The following is a 23,539-nucleotide window of genomic DNA, read 5'->3' as shown; positions in this document are numbered from 1 at the left end:
ACTTCCTTACCTTGAGAAATTGAGGAAATGAACATGTCTAGTGAATAAATAGGGCTGCTCTGCAGTGCTTATATTTTTAATCAATTCCATCTAAAAGCAAAAAGATACAAAAATTAAGATAAACAGTTCCAAAGAGAAGCCCTGAAAAGACGTTTGTTTCACTTGGGCACTGACTCATGAGACTGTGGCAAGACTACCCACTAAGTGTAATGGGGAAAAACATGAAAAGTTTTTCATATAAAAGATATTCAACATTTTTCCTGAAATTTACAATTTTAAACATTAATTTTCTTCTTTTCCTATTGCCAATTTTACAGAGCATGAAGCGTTAAGGCACAAGTACAAGTGAGCAGAAGCAGCAGAAACAAATCACAGTCAGCTACCTAGATACCCCAACATGTTCATAAAGCATACAAACAAAACAATATGTGCATACATTTTATGTAATTAAAAAGACAGCACATTAAATTTAATTAAATCAGAGCTAATTTCTCCTGAAAAAATGATGCAAATTGATGTACAATAACTGTATTTATATTTCATTCCTAATTTTCATCAGTGCGCTATGCTCTAAATAAGCACATTACCAATTGATGTTGTTCACTATTTCATTCAAGTCCTTCAGGAATATTATTTGTGTTTAGTTTCCATAGAGATTTTGTTTTCAAAAAATAATCCAATTTTAGGACCCTTCTCTGCCTTTTTTTGAAAGGCGTGAATTTAAGTAATTTCTGCAACTATGTTCTGCTTAGTTTTGCAAAGCCTCAAAGCTTTTGGAACATACTGTATTACATTAATCCAAAAGTGTTAAAATTAGATGTCTGCAAAAGAATTCTAGGCTTTCTTGCCAGGGATTTAGGCTTTAGTCAGTTTATTCTATAATCTGTATACTGTCTATTTATAAAGCCTCCAAATGATAATTTAAGAAAGAACACACACTTGATTATGTCCCTTAAACTGGATATTACATAATTGTACAATGGGACATAACTGTATAAAGATACATTCATACACTACAGTTAGGTGATATAAATCAATACAGGTAATCCTCGATTTACGACCATTCATTTAATGACTGTTCAAAGCTATGACAGCGCTGAAAAAAGTGACTTATGACCAGTCCTTGCAGTTATGACTGTTGCACCATCCCCACGGTCACATGATATCAGGCCCAGCCCCAAGAACAATGATGAAACGGTCCAGTTGAGTATAGTTCCTTTATTTGCTTACACCTTATAAACAGAATCTTGCCATACTAAATCTATACTACAGCAACTAATGAATATACCCTGGGAGATTCTAGGGAGTAGCTACCCTGAACCTCCTCTTGTGGGTGGCATTGTCTTTTGTCTCCTTTCCCCTGCTGGAATGCACCCCCTCCTTCCTGATAGCCTTGATCTCCCACATCACTCTCCTCCTTGTAGATACATTCCATCACACGTGATGAAAATTTGGGCACTTGGCAACTAGCATGTATTTACATCGGTTGCAGCATCTTGGGGTCATGTGACTGACAATTGCGACCTTCCCAGGGGGTTTCCACTTAGCAACAGAAGTTCCTATCCCAACTGTTGTCTTAAGTCGAGGACTACCTGTACATGCATCCTGAGATGTGTCAGTACAGGTAGTCCTCGAATTCATTCATTCATTTAACTACCAAAGTTATGACAGTGCTGGAAAAAGTGACTTATGACTGGTCCTTGCATTTACAACCACTGCAGTGCCCCTAAATCACACGATCAAAATTTGGGCGCTTGGCAACTGGCATGTATTTACAATGGTTGCAGCATCCTAGGGTCACGTGATCAAAATTCGGGCACATGGCAACCAGCATGTATTTACGACAGTTACAGTGTCCCAGGGTCATGACTGCCATTTGCAACCTTCCCAGCGGGCTTCTGAGAAGCAAAGTCAATGGGGGAAGCCAAATTCATTTAACAACCGCATGATTCACTTAACGATCATGGCAAAAAAGGTCATAAAATTGGATGTGACTCACTTAACAGCCACATCGCTTAATGACAGAAGTTCCGGTCCCAATTGTGGTTGTAAGCCAAGGACTACCTGTACATTACAAGTCCCCCAAGATCATGGGATGTGGGCCACAGCATGAGCATGCTTGGGGACAGAACTATGGTTTGCTTATTCTTGTGGCATAGTGGTCAAAACACATCAAAACTAACCAGCGCCATTCTTACTGTTATCAGGGAATGCTACATGTGGCATGGGCAAAACCAGTCTACATCTTCTCTATATTAATAAAAAGTGTTTTGGGAAAGCTTTGATTGACTAAGTCCATGTTGATAAGCAGAGGTCAACAGCTATCAGTCTCTTTGGTGATGATCATGGCATATGGAAGATTTTGTCTTGGAATGTAACAGGATTACATGATAAAGAACATCAGTTAATGGATTAAATGTGACAGCCAGTTCTCATGCAGTCATAAATCCACTGCCAGACAAATCCATTACCAAAACAAGAGACAGGTGGAAACAATCCCTCTTGCCCAAGATGTTTCTAACCTATTACATGTGAAGGTAGAAGAAACAAATGCAAGAATGAGAATCTTGATTTCATTATAAAGAGAGTTGCCAGTCTCTGGAATTTTTTTCCTAATGTCTTCATTAGTTTCTCTACAGTAAATCTAATTTTTGTGACCTTGGCAGTTTATATTTCAATTTTTTTCGATAATCAGTTAAGAGAAGTGTAAGGAAAAAATACATTTGATGTGTGCTGGGAAATTAAAAGAAACGGAAAGGAAGTAATAGAACTAAAGGAAGATGGTCTGATCTTGAACAGTGATGCTGATGAACACCTCTAGGGAAATGAAGGTACAGGTTTGATTATAAATGAAAGGGTTATAATGCATGTCAGAAGGTATGAATTGGCATCATTAAGTTAATAAGAGTTGAATGTTATGTTCTAATGAATGGTGATAATAGAAGAACCAGATGAAACAATTGTGCAGTGAACAGTGTTGAACAGAAAAATTATTAGGGACATGAATGGATGGGTGGGAATGACAGAAGAGAGCACAAAAAAGTCACTGGTCCGTTCAGAAGCCAAGAATGAATGAGAATGGTAACAGCTTTTTGAGTATCTGCTTACAGAAATGTATGTTTTGAATACATGGTTAAGCATAAGTCTATGCATATATTCATACACCTGGCAAAGGAATGAATATAAACTTAAGAGCATGATTGACTTGATTGTGTAGGATAAAAGACTGAAATAATTAGTCTGACGAGGTTGATGAGAGATTCAGAATGTGGGGCAGATCATTTTTTGGTAGTGCCAAGAGTGGATCTTGGGGGGAAGCATGGAAGGACATGGGGAAAAAATGAGAAGTAGAATAACTGCAAGAATACAAAGTACAAGTACTGTATGAAAAACTAATGAAAGACAGAATGAATGAAAAGTGTAAGGAAAGAGGATATGGAAATTGCCTGAAGTAGAATGAAAATAATTGGTACAGAGTACCACAGAACTGTGTCAAGTTATGCTAAGACAAAGTATGAAAAAGGATGCCTGGTGAAATTATGTAGTGAAAGAAGCCGTGGATGAGGGAAAAATGCTTATAAAGAATGATTGCTGCAAAAAAAAAAAAAAAAAATGAGGATGAGAGAAATATATTGTAGGTTATGTATAGGTAGAAAAGTTGATAGCTGCTAAGAAACCTCCAGCAGAATGAATGGAATTAAAAATAAAAGTAATGAAATGGTTTGGGATTGGTTGGTTCTTGAATGCAGTAATAGTACAATGATGGAAGTAAAACTTGCATGAGAAGAGATACAATAAATGGTTCAACAGTGAACACAGATTAACACAGATTAAGACAAGGATGTGACCTCTGTTTGGTTGCTTTATATATGTATGGATAAATTTATAAGAAATTCTTGTGGTGATGTTAAAGCTGCATTGGTTGGATCTGAATATATGCAGATGATGCTATGAGAACCTGAATGATTTGTAGTGATAGGCAACAACAAATCTGACAATTAATGTCCCATATATCAAAGTACTTCAGTTTGACAGGGAAAATGTACTGAACAACTGTAAGTTAGACATAAGTAGCAAAAAATAAAATACAAACAACCTCCCCATTCATAATGAATTAATGCTTTTGTATTTCTAAATATAAAAGAAAAATGAATGGGTTGAAAGGAAAGGAAGTTCCATAAAACTGTGGTTGGACGATCATGATGAGATTTTCAAAAACAAGAGATGAGAACAAAAGGCAAGATAAAAAGCAATGTAACAAGGAAACAAGGATGGCTTCAAATTATAGAAAGATATGGAGAGACATAGAAAATGGTGTTTGTGTAAATAAGATAAGCTACATTTCTTTTCTCTTTACATTATACCTTATAATTTCTTTGGCTTACTATAATCAAAAAGGGATGGGCATGCTGGTATGTGTGTATGAATGTAAGTTATGGGAGTGTATGTATATAGTATGAAACCTGAAGGGAATTCAGCTTCAATTTTTTTTTAAATAAATTTAACAAAGCATTTAATAAAACCATTACACTTCTAACTTGTTTATTTTCACAATACTGTATAAAACTTGGAAGTCACAGAGAAAAGATAATATACCAACAGCATTACAGTGGGTAGTTACTTCCTAATAAGTATTTCAGGATTCTAGACAACTATTGTTTCCTGTTGTTGTTGTTTTTTAATATATTCTTCCTACTCAAATCTAATATATTACAAGTTCAGTAAAACAACAGACTGCATTTTCACCAATACTCCACCTGGTGGCATTAAGAAGTGACTCACAGGAGAATGGCAAAGGCTACTTATACAAAGACTGCAAATAAAATTGAATGTTATTCAAATATAATATAATTGTATTACTTGGGAATAAAACTTGTCATATTTAAAGGAAAAAGAAAACTAGAAAGAGCTTTAACTCAGGTTTATTTATAAACTGTGTGTTCCTCTTACATTATTTCATCAATGTTTGCTATACATTATACATAATATTATGTTATTTTAAAAATCAACATGCATCTAAGAAATAACATATCACTGAAATGTATCTCTCTGAAAATAATTGCAAAGTGATGGGAGAAAATTGATACATGTTTTATTTATTTTAAACTTAAAGTTTTAGAGTTGGGTGATTTAACCATTGCAAATTCTTCTTTGTTATGATTTATTTCATTTTTTTTGTATAAAATTTTTATTAAGTTTTGAATAAAAGATGAAAACTAACAAAAATATAAAATAAACAAAAAAAAGGAAAAAAGAAAAAGACAAAAAGTGCAAATAGAAAGAATGAAAAGAAATAGAACGAAGTAGCTTCCAATTTTCTTTGCAGCAAATATAGGTACAATTACAAAATTACCTTTTATTCTATGGTTACAAAAAGAAAAGCTCTCTTTTTTCTATTATCTTTTATTTCTAATCATCAAAGCCATAAATCATAAGATCATTTTTTTCTGTTTCATGAAAATAGTCTATAAGGGTTTTCCAGTCAGCAATAAACATAGATGTTGTCTTTTCTCTAATCAAGGAAGTCAGTTTGGCCATCTCTGCAAGTTCCATCATCTTCACCAACCATCCCTCCATTGTGGATAGTGCTTGTAGGATCCCATCTCCCTTTTCCTCTTCTTCTCTGCTGGGAAAGATTATTTCTCGATTCTCACTATGCAGGAACGAATATCCATGTTCTAGATTTCACAGAAGTTATAACTGGCAGCTGCACCCAAGCCACTCTGTTTTCTTCCAGCATCATATATATTGACTTCTCATTGCCTATCAAAGTAGGGAGAGCATGTAGGAGGCACAATCTGCCTGATTTCTGCACAGGTAGTCCTCAACTTATGACCATTTGTTTAATGACCATTCGAAGTTACAATGGCACTGAAAAAAGTAACTTATGACTGGTCCTCGCACTTACGACCATCACAGTGTCCCTGTGGTCAGATGATCAAAATTCAGGCGCTTGGCTACCAGCATGTATTTATGATGGTTGCAGCATCCCAGGGGTCACATGAACGCCATTTGTGACCTTCCCAGGGGGCTTCTAACAAGCAAAGTCAATGGGGAAAGCCAGATTTGCTTAATGACCACAGCAAAAAAAGGTCGTAAAATTGGGCGCAACTCACTAAACAACCACATCGCTTCGTGACAGAAGTTCTGGTCCAAATTGCGGTCATAAGTTGTAAGTCGAGGACTACTTGCATCTGGTCCTGGGTGTTCCGTCCAATCAGTCAATAAAGGTTCAGTTCATCCAGTTCATTCAGTGTATGCGTCTATGTGGTAGAGATAGGTGGAATTCCTTTATTAATGTGAGAACATGAGAACAATCGTAAAAGCTATCTGAGGGCAGTGAGGAAGAGGAGCTCATTTCTTTTTTAAAGCTGTTCCTATTTATTTTTCATTTTTTAAATGGAATTTTGGAGGTATTTAGGAGTGACCTAATATGTTTGTATGTGCATGGCTATGAATCAACATTCTAAATTTAATTAGTTGATTTTTACATTTTAAAAAGTGGAATTCTGTTAAAAATCCGAGTCTTTAAAACTGTATTAAACTCAATTTGTCCGATGCAATGTGCTGCTACTGGAACAGCAATACTGTGGGTTCTCTGGAGTGCTTTTGAGTTATTATCCAGATAAGACAATTCCTCAATTATCTGTTATGTGCTTATGACCTCAGCTTACTTACCTCTTTAGGTTTCTTCTGCTTATTGTTAACTCCGTGTGTTGTGAATCCCAGATTCACCAACAAGAATACTGCCTTTCACTCCACAAGCTGCAACAGGCACTAGCCATTATTGTGTCAGCATCATAGGCAAATACCAAACAGCCTGAATATATTCTTATTATCTACAGGTCTGAATCATATAAAATACTGATACTCAGCATAACCTTCTGCTTATAAAGTGCTGAGAATATAGGCTGCTAGAAACATACTCGGCCTTTCTTCTGATGGAAAGAAAATATTTGTAACTACTTATCCAGTAACAATTTATAAGTCTTCTCCACGAATGGACATACACATCCATATGAGAACTAGTGTGGTATAGTGTTTAAGGTTCTTGACCAGGAGTGGAAAGACCCAGGTTCTAGTCCTTCCTTAGGCACAGGAGCTGGCTGAATGATTCTCAGCCAGTCATTCTTCTCCAGCCTAGACTGGGAAGTTGAAAAACATTTATATACCAACCCATACTGGACCAGAGTGGTAGATCACAAGGGGCCATAATCCTGCAGTAAATTGATTTGAGCTGGTGATGATAATAAACACTCAAATACCTACAAGCTCACAAATAATTATAATATTCATATTCACACACAGGACAACTATTTTTAATGCGCAATACACCAGCTTGCTGATTCAAACATCTACTTCTTTTCCAAATTCTATTCCCTGCATCACTCTTCCCCAACATTTCCTCTCATTCATACACCTATTCTTCCCAAAGGCCCAATTAATGTTTTAATTCCTTTGATATATTTTATTAGTTCTTACAGGTTCTAAACTTCAAGGCCTTATCATAAATAATTTGCAAGTGCCTATCAGCTACACAATTTCACTAATCCTTATAACCTGATGCTTGCTTTTAACTTTTGATCCCAAAAAACAAGCACAAATATGCTGAACTGAAAATTTCCATGGTTCATTTTAGGGTTGCACTGTATATTTAGCCATTTTAGTTTTCAGCACAAAAAATGCTTTGAGGATAGGGGTGAGCATTTTTTCCCAGAAAAATAACCATCAACATCTAGGAATGTTCGCATTTTCTCACACCTGTTTGGCAAAGCAATTATAACAATCTAGTGCTTTGTGCTATTTTTAATTCAGTTAGAAATGTCTTCAGAGAATGATCTGAGCAAAGGCCAGAAAACACAATGATATCACACTGCTACATAATTAAACCCCAGTGAAAGAAATGGCAATAAATGTGAAGGCCATGCCTCCCAGACTGGTTGGCCATACATACAGTATATTATTAATGTGCGACTAAAGAAACCCTATTCAAGACAATATTTCCTGAATAATGGACATTTAGCATAGCATCCAATTGTATATTCCATCAGTGAAAATAATTTCCTCTGACAGAATACAAATGATTTCCTTCCACCAGCAGTTCCTTATCCTGCTCTGAAAATGTGCTTTGGAGAGTCCACTCTCTGAAAACAAAATAGCTTGGTTGTACATGAGAAACTGTACCTGTGATGCTAACAAAAAGTCTCTGAAGCACTAGAGGTAGTCCTTGACAACTGGGACAGGAACTTCTGTCACTAAGCGATGCGTTTGTTAAGAGTCGCACCCAAATTTACATTTTTTGCTGAGGTCATTAAGGAAATCACACAGTTGTTAAGTGAATCACATGGTTGTTAAGCGAATCCGGCTTTCCTCATTGACTTTGCTTGTTGGAAGCCCCTTGGGAAGGTCAAAAATGGCGATCATATGACCGTGGGATGCTGCAACTGTTGTAAATACATGTCGGTTGCCATGCACCCAAATTTTGATCATGCGAATGTGGGGATGGTACTACAGTTGTAAGTGCGAAGACCAGTCATAAGTTACTTTTTTCAGTGCCACCATAACTTCGAACCATCATTAAACAAATGGTTGTAACTCAAGGACTGCCTGTACTAGATTCTACTCATTCATATCATTCCATTCATGTAGTCAATCTCCACCAAACTGCCTAAAGGCAGGGTGTGTTTCAATACCAATGAAGCAATTCCGTCCCCCCTCAATTCCCTGCTCAGTCCTAATTTATAGTATTAACCAGAATGAATATTTGACACACATACATACACACACAGTGTGTGTGTATGTGTGTGTGCGTGTATTCTAACAGACATTAGTGCAATGCATTTAAAATCCCATCAATGCTATGAACTTTCCAATATAAAATGGGAAAAAGTAAGCAGGTAACTTGCCTGTTCATTCTTGGTAAGTCTGGTTTTATTATGAATATCCGATGTAACTAAATTGAACCCATGTCTCTCAGACAGAATTCTTAACAGCAAAACCACAGTCCGGCTCCCACATTTTCCAACCCTATTGTACACCACCTGGCTAGGGAATGGAAGTACCTACACAGAAAAGATAAAAAGATGTTAGCCTTCCTATTTGGAAATATTTAAATGCAAAAAATAATTTTGTTTTGACTCCAGATGAAAACTTGAAAAATGTGTATTTTAGATGCAAAAGAATCCAAAATCCAAAGATTTGAACTATTTCAAAAACCAGAAAACATTTATTTTTTCACATTCCAGAATAACAGCACTGTTGGATTATTATATCAAAGATGGAAGTGTCTTGCAGCATCATAATATTAGCAAAATTATTCTGAAGCAAGGCTCTAGTGCAGAGATTATTTATGCCACAATGATTTAATATTAAGTTCCTATCAGACTCTTAAATTATTTTCTCCTTCAATGTGCTAAAGATAAAATTCAATTTCCATTACTTAGACTGACTGCACTTTTCAATTAACAAAGGACTCTATCTGCATATCCTCTCTGTAATTTACAGACAGAATACTAAATATATATTTATGCTTTATTTCTTGTAAACCTAAGGACTTAAAATGTCACATACCATTCAGGATTATATCCCTTTCTAGGAAATTATCCAAAGAACAAAAATGAATAATCTTTGGTGAGACAGAATACTAATTATGTCTTGACTATAATGAATTGGTGAACTAATGCTAATTCAATAAATCCAATCCTGGTTTCACACAGGAATTAAAGAAAAGGCATATAAGACAAGTCTTGGGAAAAGTGGACCAGAACCTCAAATATATGGACTTAGAAAACATGCATTTCTTATCTGGATGGCTGCATTATTAAGTAATGGCTTGTTGAATAAGGTTTCGGATCTGTTTACGTACCTTCAAGCACAAAAGTTGTAACAGATTCATGCACATATTCAGCTCTCAATCACTAAACATTAACCACAAATATACATGAATATGTTAACCTTAATAAAGCTAGACAGGTGCAACATGTTTTCTGTTGTGTGAAGCCATCTGCTGTGGTTAAGCAGCTTTTCTATATTTGCATGTCATCTTAAAATCACACTAATACAGTTACTACAGAGCATACAGAAAAGTTAATACGTTTTTTTCCCCCCACAAAAAGCTGGCCTTTGGGAAATCATAGCTTTCATTTACTCTTCAATTTACTTTTTAATATTTTGAATTATTTTAGCTCACTTTTGTCCACTGGCTGACACCAAAGTCACATGGCTATAACTGATTTTTATCTTTGAGAGTAGCCATAGGAAATATTATTTATTCATGGATATTACTTATTCATGAATAATATCTTGCATATTTTAAAGTGCTCTGATAGCTATATACACCCACTATGATATATCTCAATGTTTTCCAGCAAACAAGGTATATACTATAAAAATTAGTTCTAGCAAAATAGAAAAAGTGTTATGTATAATGTGAAAGACAAGAATACATGGACAATAAAATAAGTCTATGAATCTAATCTGGTTTTGTTGGAAATTTTCCGTTCTAGCAATGCTAAATATCTAAATATAGTTTGTGAAATTTATTTCTTTGCTTTCTTCAACCCAGAGGTTCAAAATATCAGTTACCTGAGGAAGAGATAAAACAACAAAAAAACCCAGTAGCTTTAATAAATTTTTACAACACTATTGTAGTCCTCGGTTAACGACTGCCCTGTTTAGTGACTGTTCAAAGTTACGATGGCACTGAATAACTTTACGACCAGTCCTCAAACTTATGACTGTTGCAGTGTCCCCGCAGCCATGTGATCGCCATTTGAGCAGTTTGCAACCGGCAGGCATTTATGACTGTTGCAGTGATTACCATTTGTGAGCTTCACGGCCAGCTTCTGACAAGCAAAGTCAATGGAGAAGCTGGCAGTAAAATCACAAGTCACGTGATGTCTCACTTAACGATCATGGGTGATTCGCTTAACAATCGCAGCAGAACTGACATCATAAGTCTGGTGCAGTCACATGATGTGCTGCTTAATAATGGAGTTGCTGGTCCCAATTGTGGTTGTTAAGTAAGGACTACCTATACTGTACTTCAGCCATACAACAATCAGTGTAGTATTTCTGCAAAGTGAAATAAAATGTCATTTATTTATTTATTTAAACCACCCAACAGCTGAAGTTCTCTGGGTAGTTTACAATAAAACATATTGAAAAAAATACAATTTGATTTAAAACATATACAATAAAATGCAAAATAAAACACCATATAAACTAAGCAGCTACAAGGCAGTCATTCCAAAACTAAAACAATATGAATTAAAATGCACTTAAAATACAATTAAAAGACAGTTAAAAGTCCTAGGAAAATAGAAAGGTCTTCACCTGGTGTTGAAATGATAATATGGGTGCCAGTCGAGCCTCCATGGGGAGGAAATTCTGTAAGTAGAATGCTACCACAGAAAAGGTCTCCTGCTTAAAGATGCCCACCTCACCTTTAATGAGGGGACCTGGAAGAGGGCTTCATTAGATTATTTTAAAGTCCAGGTAGGTCATATGGGAAAAGGTGCTTCTTTAGGCAACCTGGTCCTAAGCTGCTTAGGGCTTTAAAGGCCAAAACCTGCACTTTGAACTGGATCTGGAAATAGACTGGCAATCAGTATATATAGCAAAAAACTGGCATAATATGTTCATATTGGCCAGTCCCATTGAGCAACCTAGCTGCTCTATTCTAAACTAACTGAAGTTTCCAAACCACTTTCAGAGGCACATACATTACAATAATCCAACTGAGAAGACACCAGAGAATGAATAACTGTCATAAGGCTGTCACTATCCAGATGAGATCACAGTTGATAAATCAGCAAAGCTTGATAAAAGGCATTGTGTGCCACTGAGGCCACCTGGGCTTCTAGTGACAGTGATGATCCAGGAGCACCCTCAAACTGCGAACCTGTTCCTTTAGAGAAAGTGAGGACCCTCTGGGACAGGTAGGGCACCACTTAGCTGGACAGATGCATCACTCTTGAACAGTATCACCATCTTGCCTGGATTGTTGTAGATTTATTTTCTATACAAGAGGGGGAGAATCTTCTTTATTCTTTTATTGCAGCATCTCAGCTGGTTGAAACATTTTTGCATATTTTAATTTAAGGAGTTTTCATGTTTTAAAAATAAACAGTATGAACTTTCAAGAAAAGAACTAAGTTTAAATGCTGCTATATAAGTAATATATACTTTATAATAGGTTGAACAAAATTAAACAGATTAAATTTAAATATATTTATTGTTAAGTACCCTATACATTATATCCAAACAGGAACAGGAACACAGAGTTGCATTTAGGATCATGTGCTTCTTGATAAGACTGCTTCTGCTTATCCTTACATTTAAACGTAACAAAACTGGTTAATCTTAACTATTTACCACAGAGATATGAATTATGTTGCCCATACATACCAATATGCATGAATATATATCCCCTGGGCTTTGTCAGGTTCTACGCTCACTTTATTTTATTTTCAAAAGATATTTTTTTAACAAGAACAACAAATAAGAAACTGGCATCCTATAAAGCTGTGTTTCTCAAAAACTTTTTGCCTGTGGTCTCCTTCTGAACTTGTTTTTCTCCTATGGCCCCTGTCCATGTCCCATTACCAGATACAAACATGGGACAGTAACTGGTGCATTTTCTGGCATCAACAAGACTGTATTTGCAATATAATATACTTTGCTTTTTTGTGGCTCCACTCAGTAAGTGCTGTGGACTCTTTGTTGTATGTTTTTCACCTGTGGCCCCCTTGAAATATCGTAGTGTCCCCAGGGGCCATACGGCCCCGGTTGAGAACCACTGCTATAAAATACCAACTTCTATATTATTTTTACTTCAAAGAAAGCCGTTCGGTTCACATAGCCATTTAAAAATAATACCAATAAAAGTGGTGTGTAGCTAAAATACACTGGAAATGTTTTTATTGGAAAGAACAAATTGGGATGGTAGGATGCATCTTGGTGTAAGATGGTGCAGGGAATAATCACATCAGCTTGCCTTCTAGGAGGAGGGCTCTATGTGACTGACAATATCCTCCTAGTTAACCATTTTGTGATAAGAGCACAAAATTCCCAAATGTCTAAATGTGACTACAAATATAAAAAAGAATGTCTACTTAAACTATGGGAAAAATCAATTGGATTGTTTCAAACATCCATACTTTAAAAATGATGAAGGTGCTGAACTTATATTAAATTATGCAGGAGTTTATGATTTTGGAGCTATGCTGGAGGAGCAAAGTTTATTATTTATTTAATTTCCAGCCCAACTTTCTGTTTCTTCAACAATCAAGGCAGCTTACGATAGTAAAAATACAAATATAAACTAAAAAAACAGAATTAAAATTAAATACTGAAATAAATTAGCAAGTAGAAGATTGGCAGAAGAGATGCGTTTTTATCATCTTCCTGAATATTGTAGAAGTGGGAGCTAAGCCTATCTCCATAGGAGTACACTATGGAAGCTGCACTAGAAAAGACCTTTCCCACATACTAGATAACCAGGCTTCTGGCAGCAAGGAAATACTCAAAAGAAGAAACCAAAGTGCACAAGCTTGCTACTTCTCCCAATTTTGCTACACACTCCCAATTTTCTGGAGGGAATTGAAGACTTGGCTCTGCCAACTTGTGTGGGATGAGAAAAGATACAACTGACCCTGGGGATGGCTGGCGCCTTGAAGATGCTTCCTGAGTTTATTAACGCCTAATTAACATTAGCCTCTTGGAAGTATTATATAGGAAGTTTGTTATTGTAGCATATTTTAATTCATTAATTAATATTTATTTTAATTGTTTATTCTATTTTTGCTGTAAACCGCACAGAGTCACTCTGCAGTGAGATGGGCGATGACAAACTTAAAATATAAATAAATAAATAAATAGATAGATAGATTGATAGATAGATAGATAAATAAATAAATCTGAACAGAGTCAACACATTTATTTGGGCAAACCACGAAGACAAATTAATTTCTGAGCTATGTGTAGCGTTTGCTTATGTTTAATGGTGAAGCAAGAAGGGAGAACGACTGAGATTGTGTTGTGGACAGCATAACAGAAGTTTGATTTCCAACATTTACAGTTATCAGAAATTATCATCCTCTAGAGTTGACCCTCATTTTCCTTGACGAGAGAGAGGAGAAACTCCCATCTGGGAAGAGATCTTCAAAAGTCTCGTCTACAAAATACTCTCTCCAGGGCTTCTATATAACCTGCAAGGTCCCAGGAGAATGTTCATCGGAGCCCACTTTCTTCTCACTTTATCTTACATCGATGTACTTTTTTTTGTCCACTGGTCAATAGCCCGTAAAGTATGTGGAAAAACCAAAATACTGAAATAACTCTTGAGATTCTAAATTAACTATTAAGTGTTCCTGCTTTGAATGTGAAGTATTGATCCAACTGATAATTTCAAATATTGAAACAATCCATAGATGAGACTAGGGCCCCATTGTTATGTTTCCCCACCCTGTAAAAAGTTCTGTCTCTTAATTCTCTAAGTCAGCTACTTGAGGTCAAGCAGGTTCATTAAGAAATACACTGCACTGAGCACACTGCCTTGATAACCGTCCAGACTTGGCTTCTTCACCCATTTCTAAACTTGTACAGATGTTTACCGGCCTGTGTATTTAACTGCTTCCCCAAAAGACTTTACCATTGCAATAAAAATGCTTTATCAGATGAAACTCCCTTGGGCTCAAGGATGCAGATTTTTTCACAAGTTTGCCTACTTTTATATTCCTCGCTAATTCACCCCAGTCAACTGAACTGGGAGGGTGGGGAAAGCTCCCATTTTAAAATAAAGATACACAAATCAATTACTGGGCTGCCCCAGATTCCAGTAACTGAAAATTTATACAACAGATATTTAAATCCATTATATTCACAGGAAATGATTATTTTTACTCAAAAGTATGGACAATGACTAGTAATTAATTCAAATGAGCCATTTGAGCTATTTGGCAAGGAGAACCCAACTCACTTTAAGTTTCAAAAGTGAATTAAAAGTTGATCATTTAAGTTACATTGAATTTAAAACCTCAACTGACCATATCCTGAGCTGACCAAATAAATGAAATAGTTTGGAAAAGGGAGCTGGGTAAACAGAACTTCAAAAATAGATCAAAAGGAGCCAATATTAGGTTTGTTTTTGTTAAATTGAAAGCCTCATTCAATAACAGGAAACAATTATGCAAGTGAATTCTCATAGTCTCTCAGCAGAAGAGAGAGCTCAGGCACAGTACACTTTGCAAACTAAGTTGAATTTTGCTTAAATGTTAGATACTGCTGGCAACTTTATTGATAAGAATAAGAAAATACTATTGGAAATTACTATCCTCAGATATTCAATTACCCTACATACCAAAAAGACTAAATGCTCCTCACACCTTCAATAAACTCTACTTGCACTCCCCTAGAAAACCCAACTAGATGAATTTGGTGCTTTGTCTTCAAAAGGCTGGTAGCAAGTAAATGCCACTCCTGGCTGGGGTTTCACAAGGAATCACTCTATAAGAAAGATTCTCATAAATGTAGGTAGCCAAATCTGCTAAGTTTACTTAGTAATAAAACTTATGTTTTGTTTTACTTTACACTATAACCACTTTTAATTATTCTCTGCTGGATTCTTTAATATATGTTTGAACTGGAATTTGGAGTGAATTTAGACTTTTTGCATAGACTAAAGTAGGGTTCCTCATACTTTTTAAACAGGGGGCCAGTTCACGGTCCCTCAGAATGTTGGGGGGCTGGACTATAGTTTGAGGAGAGGAGGAGAGCTGCTGGACCCGGTATACCTGTCATGTAGAATAGTCTGCTCTGCGATCTCCCTCCTCGTGCATCGCCTGCAGCTCCCGACATAGCCCCGACACTTCCGCTTCTGACAGACAGCAGCGGCGGCAATCAGGCGGGCGGGCCGGATAAATGACCCTGGCGGGCCGTATCTGGCCTGCGGGCCATACTTTGAGAACCCCTGGACTAAAGGATTAAAAAGGAAATGTCTGGAAAAAGAGCTTCTTTCCTCTCTAGCATTCCCAGGTGTTCAGTCTAAGTTTAGTAGTTGCAAATCACACGGCATTCCTATTATGGTATGCAGAATACCTATTTTGGTAATATAAAGAAAATTCCATTATTTCTTATTTTTAAAAAAATCAATATTGCATGTAATCTGCATTTACTTCTATATTCCAATGGCTAATGCATATGTACCCAGAAAGAGTAAGATCTGGATACTGACTCTAGGTAGCATAGCCTCTTTATAGCACCTATTTCTGAAGATACATATACCCATACTGTGTATAGATATAATCAAAACTTATGAAATCAGCAGAGAGAAAATAAAGGACAACCATTCATAAAATAAAATAGAAGAAAATATATGATCAGGACTGTAATGTGAGTTGTAATTAAATGGAAAAAATGAGGAAGGTAAACACAATTAAGGAAAATGGTAGCAAGAAGCCAAATTTCTTTAACGGATCTGCTAGTTTATTCTTCATTTATTAACACATTCTTATCTTGACTTTCTGGATATAGTTCTCCAAAATTTTAAAAATAATAAAAATCACAGGGTAATCGCCTCACCAGATATTTTGAATAACCAGGTTTTAGTACTAACAGGTTAATTCTGAGATCAGAAAGGTTCACGTTTCCTTGGTTTCCACCAGTCTCCAAAATCCCCAACCACTTCCTTATTGGTGCCAAGAAAACTACATAGTTGTGTAGTTACCTAGAGCTGAGACAGTCTAAAGGGAGACTTAACTCAATTTTTACACTGCTACAAACTGAGAAAAAGAATATAAAATGAGACTAACAGTGGAAACTTTTATATGTTATTATTATTTAGAACTCATGTAAGATTTCTAATTATTGTTCTTTGATTTATGACATTTCCTCTATTGGCACAAACAAACTCTGAGCACTAGAGCAGACATGAATAATTGTGCTAGTTAAAACTGAATAGCCACATCTGTCCCATTTTTATTGCAATGATGTCACAGCACTTATTAAATAGAAAATAAACGGTATCTTTTCAAATTAATAAGTACTTTAAGGACAGACAAATAATACAGTTATTCAAAATACTTCTTGGTGTATACATCATCAATCCTTTAAAAATAAAGCAGAAATCTTAATGCTTATAGATAACACTAAGGCTGGCATAAAACACAATTGATTTAACTACACTCAAAATATTTTTAAACTACTTGCCATTGTATGAAAATAACCCTATGCATATATTTTTATATTGCATTTTTGTCCTAACAAGGATTGCATTTTTGTCCTAACAAGGATCTCCAGTATCATAATGCCAAAAAAAAAAAAAAGATAGAATTAAATAATATAATTAAAGTCAAGATAATGTGATTCATATGGACTAAAATTGCAATCATCACCAATCAGGAAGGCCAACAAACAAGAAAGAAGAGAGCCGCAGTCCAAAGCTTTTGGAAGGCGCCACAATGGGGCGTGCTGAACAAAGTAGAATGCCTGTTTCAAATCAAAAACTATTAAAAGTCAAGAGGAATACAAACCTGAAAGTAATCATAAATACAACTAGTTCAGTTGTTCATTCTGGGAGGGAATACCAAAAGTGGGGAAGTTAATTAAGCTTAAATCCCCCATTTATGGGAAATCTCTCCTATTCTTCCCCCATTCTTGATAAATTCTAAAAAGTAAAAATAGAAAGGCAAGGGATTATGGCAACCCCAAAGCCAATTTTCAAAATTGTTTGCAATTTTCCAAATATATTTGTTAATGTGAAAACTCCCAACTCCGATTTTACTCCCAGTGCCATGCTAGAACAATTGTTTATGCTCTGCCTTTCTGATGGGAAAGAAACAAGGCCATTACTTACCATGATATATCATTTGTAAACTACAGTAGCAAGAGAATGGAATAGCAGGAACAGAACTTGACTGAATGTAACGTAATGTACAAAGCATCTCACCTTACGAGGGGGTGGCCCATGATCATCTAAGTAAGTGGAATTTCCTAGAAACAAACAAAGAGAGATAGAGCATTAAATACTTTAATGTAACAAATTTAAGCAAGCTGCAAACATAACCAACTACTATACTTAATAAGGTTTTATATGAATACAGTGTCGAATGCCTTTTATAAAAAGTATTCATTATGATTGCATAAAGCATTAGAAGGAAGTCTAACTCTCCTTCGAGCATTAAAATAACCATGTCCTTTAGAAAACTTGCATAATTCTTTCAGAGGCTTTCCCTGGTTTTCTGTGCAGGCATGGACAATCACTGGTATAACTCCCACAAGAACTACTTCCATTGCAACCTCTGTTCACACAGAAGTGCAGATAGGTGAGGAAAACCATAGCTACTTTAACACCTGAAGGAGATTCTTTGCTCCACACTAACACTGTTGTGAAACACCTCTTTTGAATTATTTTCATAGGCCTGGTAAGTTGTAATCAATCTTCAGTTTGCTTAGAAGTCAACTGGTGGATGGAAGCACTCTCTTCACGCAAGTTCCTAGGAGAGAGCATCCATAATATTTCAAGTTTAAAATGTTTTGAGCTCAAAATACCTTGTTTTGAGATCAAGATGGGCCGTTCCAATTTCACCTGAAGCATTCTGACTTCCAGCAGATCAGAACACTTCCAGTGAGATTCAAACAGTGTTGGAACATTTTTGGTGTGGTCAGAATAGGTGATTTAGTGCTATGTTTCAGATGTGAAACATTTTGCATATGTCTAAGAAAAATCTAGAATAGTTCCTGCCTTCTACTTTGCTTTTACATTTCTCCAGTGTACATTTGATTTTAAGCACTAGGGTAGAAAAGATTTTGATGGCTAAGATTATGTTCTATACTGCAATCCATTTTTTAAAACTTTGCTTTAAAACATTAAAAACTTTAGAAATTGGGAAAAAGATGGTGATATGGAAAAATTGGATGGAAGCAGGGATATTGAGTTTGGATCAATTGACAGATGATGAATTTTTAACACATGCTGTGTTAAAAGATAAGTATCATCTACCTGTAATGATGGCATGAGCAGGGAAGATTCTGGAATGGAAGTTCAAGGTTGTCAGGAGGGTGGAAAGGCATTCCAGAACAAGCACCTCTTCAGCCCGCAACAAGAGTGTGGGAAGACGAAGAGGATGAGGCTGGCCCCTCCCTAGAGTCTCACGGGGTATATCCACTACTTGCTTTAGCATAGGTTTAGTCTGGCGAGATTCAGTCTATTATGTGCGAGCTAATAAAGGAACTGAACTGTACTGGATTGCCTCGTTGTTCTTGGGCTGAACCTGACACTACCAGATGTAACCCAATGGCAATATTTAGAGCTACAATATTCATTAACATTATATTCCTTGTGAGTACACAGTGAAGGTGATGAATAGATTTAGAGGATTAGATTTGGTAGACAGAGTGCCTGAAGAACTATGGACGGAGGTCCGTAACATTGTACAGGAGGCAGCAACTAAAACCATCCCAAAGAAAAAGAAATGCAAGAAAGCAAAATGGCTGTCTGATGAGGCTTTACAAATAGCTGTGGAAAGAAGGAATGTGAAAAGCAAGGGTGAAAGGGAAAGATATAAGCAACTGAATGCAGATTTCCAGAGAATAGCAAGGAGAGATAAGAAGGCCTTCTTAAATGAACAATGCAAAGAAATCGAGGAAAACAATAGAATGGGGAAGACTAGAGATCTCTTCAAGAAAATTGGAGATATGAAAGGAACATTTAGTGCAAAGATGGGCATGATAAAGGACAAAAAAGGCAGGGACCTAACAGAAGCAGAAGAGATTAAGAAGAGGTGGCAAGAATACACAGAAGAACTATACAAGAAAGATCTTAATGTCCCTGATGTCCACGCTGGTGTGATCACTGACCTTGAGCCAGACATCCTAGAGAGTGAAGTCAAGTGGGCCTTAGGAAGCATTGCTAACAACAAAGCTAGTGGAGATGACAGTATTCCAGCTGAGTTATTTAAAACACTAAAAGACGATGGTGTTAAAGTGCTGCACTCAATATGCCAGCAAGTTTGGAAAACGCAACAGTGGCCACGGGATTGGAAAAGGTCAGTTTCTGTTCCAATTCCAAAGAAGGGCAATGCCAAAGAATGCTCAAACTATCGCACAATTGCACTCATTTCACATGCTAGCAAGGTTATGCTCAAAATCCTACAAGCTAGGCTTCAGCAAAATCCAGTAGTAATGTATGGCTGTGAGAGCTGGACCATAAAGAAGGCTGAGCGCTGAAGAATTGATGCCTTTGAACTGTGGTGCTGGAGAAGACTCTTGAGAGTCCCCTGGACTGCTAGGAGGTCAAACCAGTCAGTCTTAAAGGAAATCAACCCTGATTGCTCATTGGAAGGATCGATAATGAAGCTCAAGCTCAGATACTTTGGTCACCTAATGCGAAGAGAGATCTCTTTGGAGAAGACCCTGATGCTGAGAAAGATTGAAGGCAAAAGGAGAAGAGGACGGCAGAGGATGAGATGGTTAGATAGCATCACTGAAGCAATGAGCATGAAACTGAGCAAACTCAGGGAGGCAGTAAAGGACCGGAAGGCCTGGCGCAATATGGTTCATGGGGTCACGAAGAGTCGGACACGACTTAACGACTGAACAACAACAACAACAAATTCATTAACAACATTGTTTAGACCAGGAGCATTTTCAAGTTCTGAGGCACCTGAGATACTAGAACAACTTGTTAAATCCTTTAAAACTAAAAAACCTACTTTAATTATTTAAAACCTATTAATTTTTATTGATATTTGTTATCAGTAAATAAATTTGGCATGCAGGTATTAAAAGATGAATGGAATAAACAATTAGAGGTTTCTATATTACCTAGACAATAGGAGGGTGTCCTAACTTCTATAGTAAGAGTGTCAATGGACCTTAAACTACAACTTATAGAACAAAAAATATTCAGAATTTATTGGACTCCATTATGTTTGTATAGAAAAGGACTGCTTAAGATAGCATTTTGTTGGAGATGTAACAAACATAATGCTTCTTTAAAACATATGTTTTTACAATGTTTCGAGAGAAAGTAGTGAACCACATAAATGTGACTCTGCAACAAAAGCTAAAATTTTCAGAGGATAATATTCTCTTGAATTACATACCTAGTACATGGAATTTGACAAGTGGAGAGTGTAAATGGATTCTCTATGACTTTACTATGGCTAAAAAATCGATATTGCGACACTGGAAAGATAAATGTATGGCCAATTAACTCAATGGATTGAAGACCTGATTGCACTTGCCGCTTATGAGCGGATTGCCTATAGACGTAGACTTTGTATGGGCAAGTGTAATGAAATATGGGGCTCATTTATACAAAATACAGTAGGTTAGGAAAAAGCATGACAGTTATATAATTCTACTAGAAATATATATATATATACACACAAACACGCACACACATACTATTTGCATTAGATAAATATATATAAATGACATATTATACTTTATATAGTTTTATACGTTTTTTCTGTTGCATTTTTCCCACTTTTTAAGCACTTGTTACATAATTGTTTTTTATTTTGATAATGTATGTATCTTTGTATTTTGTTCCTTTTTTTCTTTGTTATTATAAAATAAAATGTAAAATAAAATGTTTGGACAGCACAGAAAACTAGAGGAGAAGTTACCTAGGATCACTGGGATTATAGCTTAACCCTATGTTCCATGGTCATCAAAGAACAATGATAGCACAATTTAGTCAAAGAACAGTCTTGCAGAGCTTTTCTTATTCTTTAGAACCCTTGCTAGCTACATTGTCTTCTCCATTTCATTCATGTAATAGAATCTGTATCAAATAGATCCAACTTTCATTCTGAACATATGAAGGCCAGATTAATTTCTGGGGCTAAATTTAAATGATTCACAGATCTCTATCAACAGCTTTATCACAAGAGAACATTTCCTTTCAGTTAATCATGAAGACAGATAAATCAAAAACTGAATATGCAATGAATTCTATTTTAGTTCTGCATTTCTAACTGATATATAGAAATGTTATCTAATAGCCTAAATACATTTTGTAAAGGAGTATGGTTTTAATTTATGGCGCTAAATGACCAGATAAATGAATACAAGAACTCTTAATAGCCAGGCTAAATTTATGTTAATAGCTTCTCTTTCCATCACTAGCAAGTGCCTAATTTACTCTAATATCCAGCTGTTAGTACACACCAGTTTTTCTTAACAATGAGAAGCCTGTTTGAAGAATCCTCTCTGTAATTAAGACACTCAACAGAAAGCTATTGATTTAAAAAGAATGTTCCTAACATTCTTTTATTTTGTGACAAGTATTCTTTATTTCATGTTAAAACAAAAAAATCCTTCTTTAGTCTAAAGAAATACATTATTGGTTATGTAAATCATGTACTAACATAACTACCTATTACTATATGCAGACTTTAAAGATAATATAAGCTGGTATACTTGGTTTTTTGTGCAGTGTTCTCTCTATTCAAATATTCAACTCTATACAAATCTTGTATAAAAAAAATAAAGAGGAATGCAAATAATCAATAATCCAGAACTGAAATGCACATATACCCTTTCCATACATTATACACACAAAGGTGCTCCTTACAAGATCAGTTGTGGGTCAGTTGTTATGAAACACTACATTCATAAGATAAGAGGATATCCAACAAAGGGGAAAAAAGGGATGAATAGGAATACACTTCAAATTTCCTTGGCCTTCTATCTTCGATATTAAGCTATATTTAGCTCCTTGCAACACTATATTTAGAAGCTTGAAAGCATAATACTGTACTATATTTGCACAGTTATATTTTAGCCAAGCATTTGCAACATTCAGAGTAGTAAAACAGCAACCTGACAAAATGTTAATACATAGGCTGGGAGTATAGAAATAAAAAATAATGAAAAAATGTATGTCCAATTATATTAATATTCTATACCAGTGTTTCTCAACTTTGGCAACTTTAAGATATGTGGACTTCAACTCCCAGAATTCCCAAGCAGCATACAGTCTGCCATATAGTTGAGGAGCAAGCTGCGTGATATCCAATTCAAAAATAAGAATAAACAACACAGAGTAGCATGTCTGCCCAATGCACAACTTTCCCTCCTGGTCTTGTCAGAGGCAGTCAGATGGGGAAGACAAGTATGGTTTAGCACACAGGTAAGAAAGATTTAAACTTCCCCATCCTTGCACACTGGGTGGACAAAATGAATAAATGTGTTGGTGTAACAGAACTGACAACCCACAGATCCACTTCCCATTTTAAAAAACCTATCTGGTGAATTGTTTTCTACAATTTCTTTTATTGTCTCTCTATTACTTGCTTCAGTTCCTACCATATCTTCATACATTTTTACTCCTCAGACAATGAGTAACACTGAATGTACTTTAGGAAAATGCAGTGGGGAAGGTAATTTACACCAGGTATTAAAAATCAGATCTTCTAAATGGATTCAGTCTCATTTTGCCTTTATTTTGATGACTGCTGATTGCCTTCCTAGCATTTTTATCTTTTCTCACTGTATTCACATTGTCTTCAACTATTCCATATTTCAGTAT

The 23,539-nt window shown here is 35.9% G+C and overlaps 1 protein-coding gene across 2 annotated transcripts in view; it reads right to left on the bottom strand.

The window, feature by feature from the left end:
* Window positions 1–23,539, bottom strand: part of UST (uronyl 2-sulfotransferase) — a 123,290-nt gene that overhangs the window by 62,207 nt on the left and 37,544 nt on the right. Inside the window, exons 2-4 of one of the 2 annotated variants that reach the window (XM_088141837.1) lie at window positions 17,948–17,991; window positions 8,907–9,062; window positions 11–90 (exon numbers count right to left, since the gene is read on the bottom strand). In XM_088141837.1, coding sequence (XP_087997963.1) covers window positions 11–90; window positions 8,907–9,062; window positions 17,948–17,991 — 280 coding nt within the window. The remainder of the gene's footprint in view (window positions 1–10; window positions 91–8,906; window positions 9,063–17,947; window positions 17,992–23,539) is intronic. The other variant, XM_088141843.1, reaches the window with a different exon arrangement.

Source organism: Python bivittatus, unplaced genomic scaffold, assembly GCF_059951505.1.
Source record: "Python bivittatus isolate LINGU-HERP-01145 unplaced genomic scaffold, Pbiv_v1 ctg000020_np1212, whole genome shotgun sequence".
In the NCBI taxonomy this organism is placed as follows: domain Eukaryota; kingdom Metazoa; phylum Chordata; class Lepidosauria; order Squamata; family Pythonidae; genus Python; species Python bivittatus.
The sequence above is the reverse complement of the archived record's forward strand: the minus strand, read 5'-3'. Positions and strand labels throughout refer to the sequence as shown.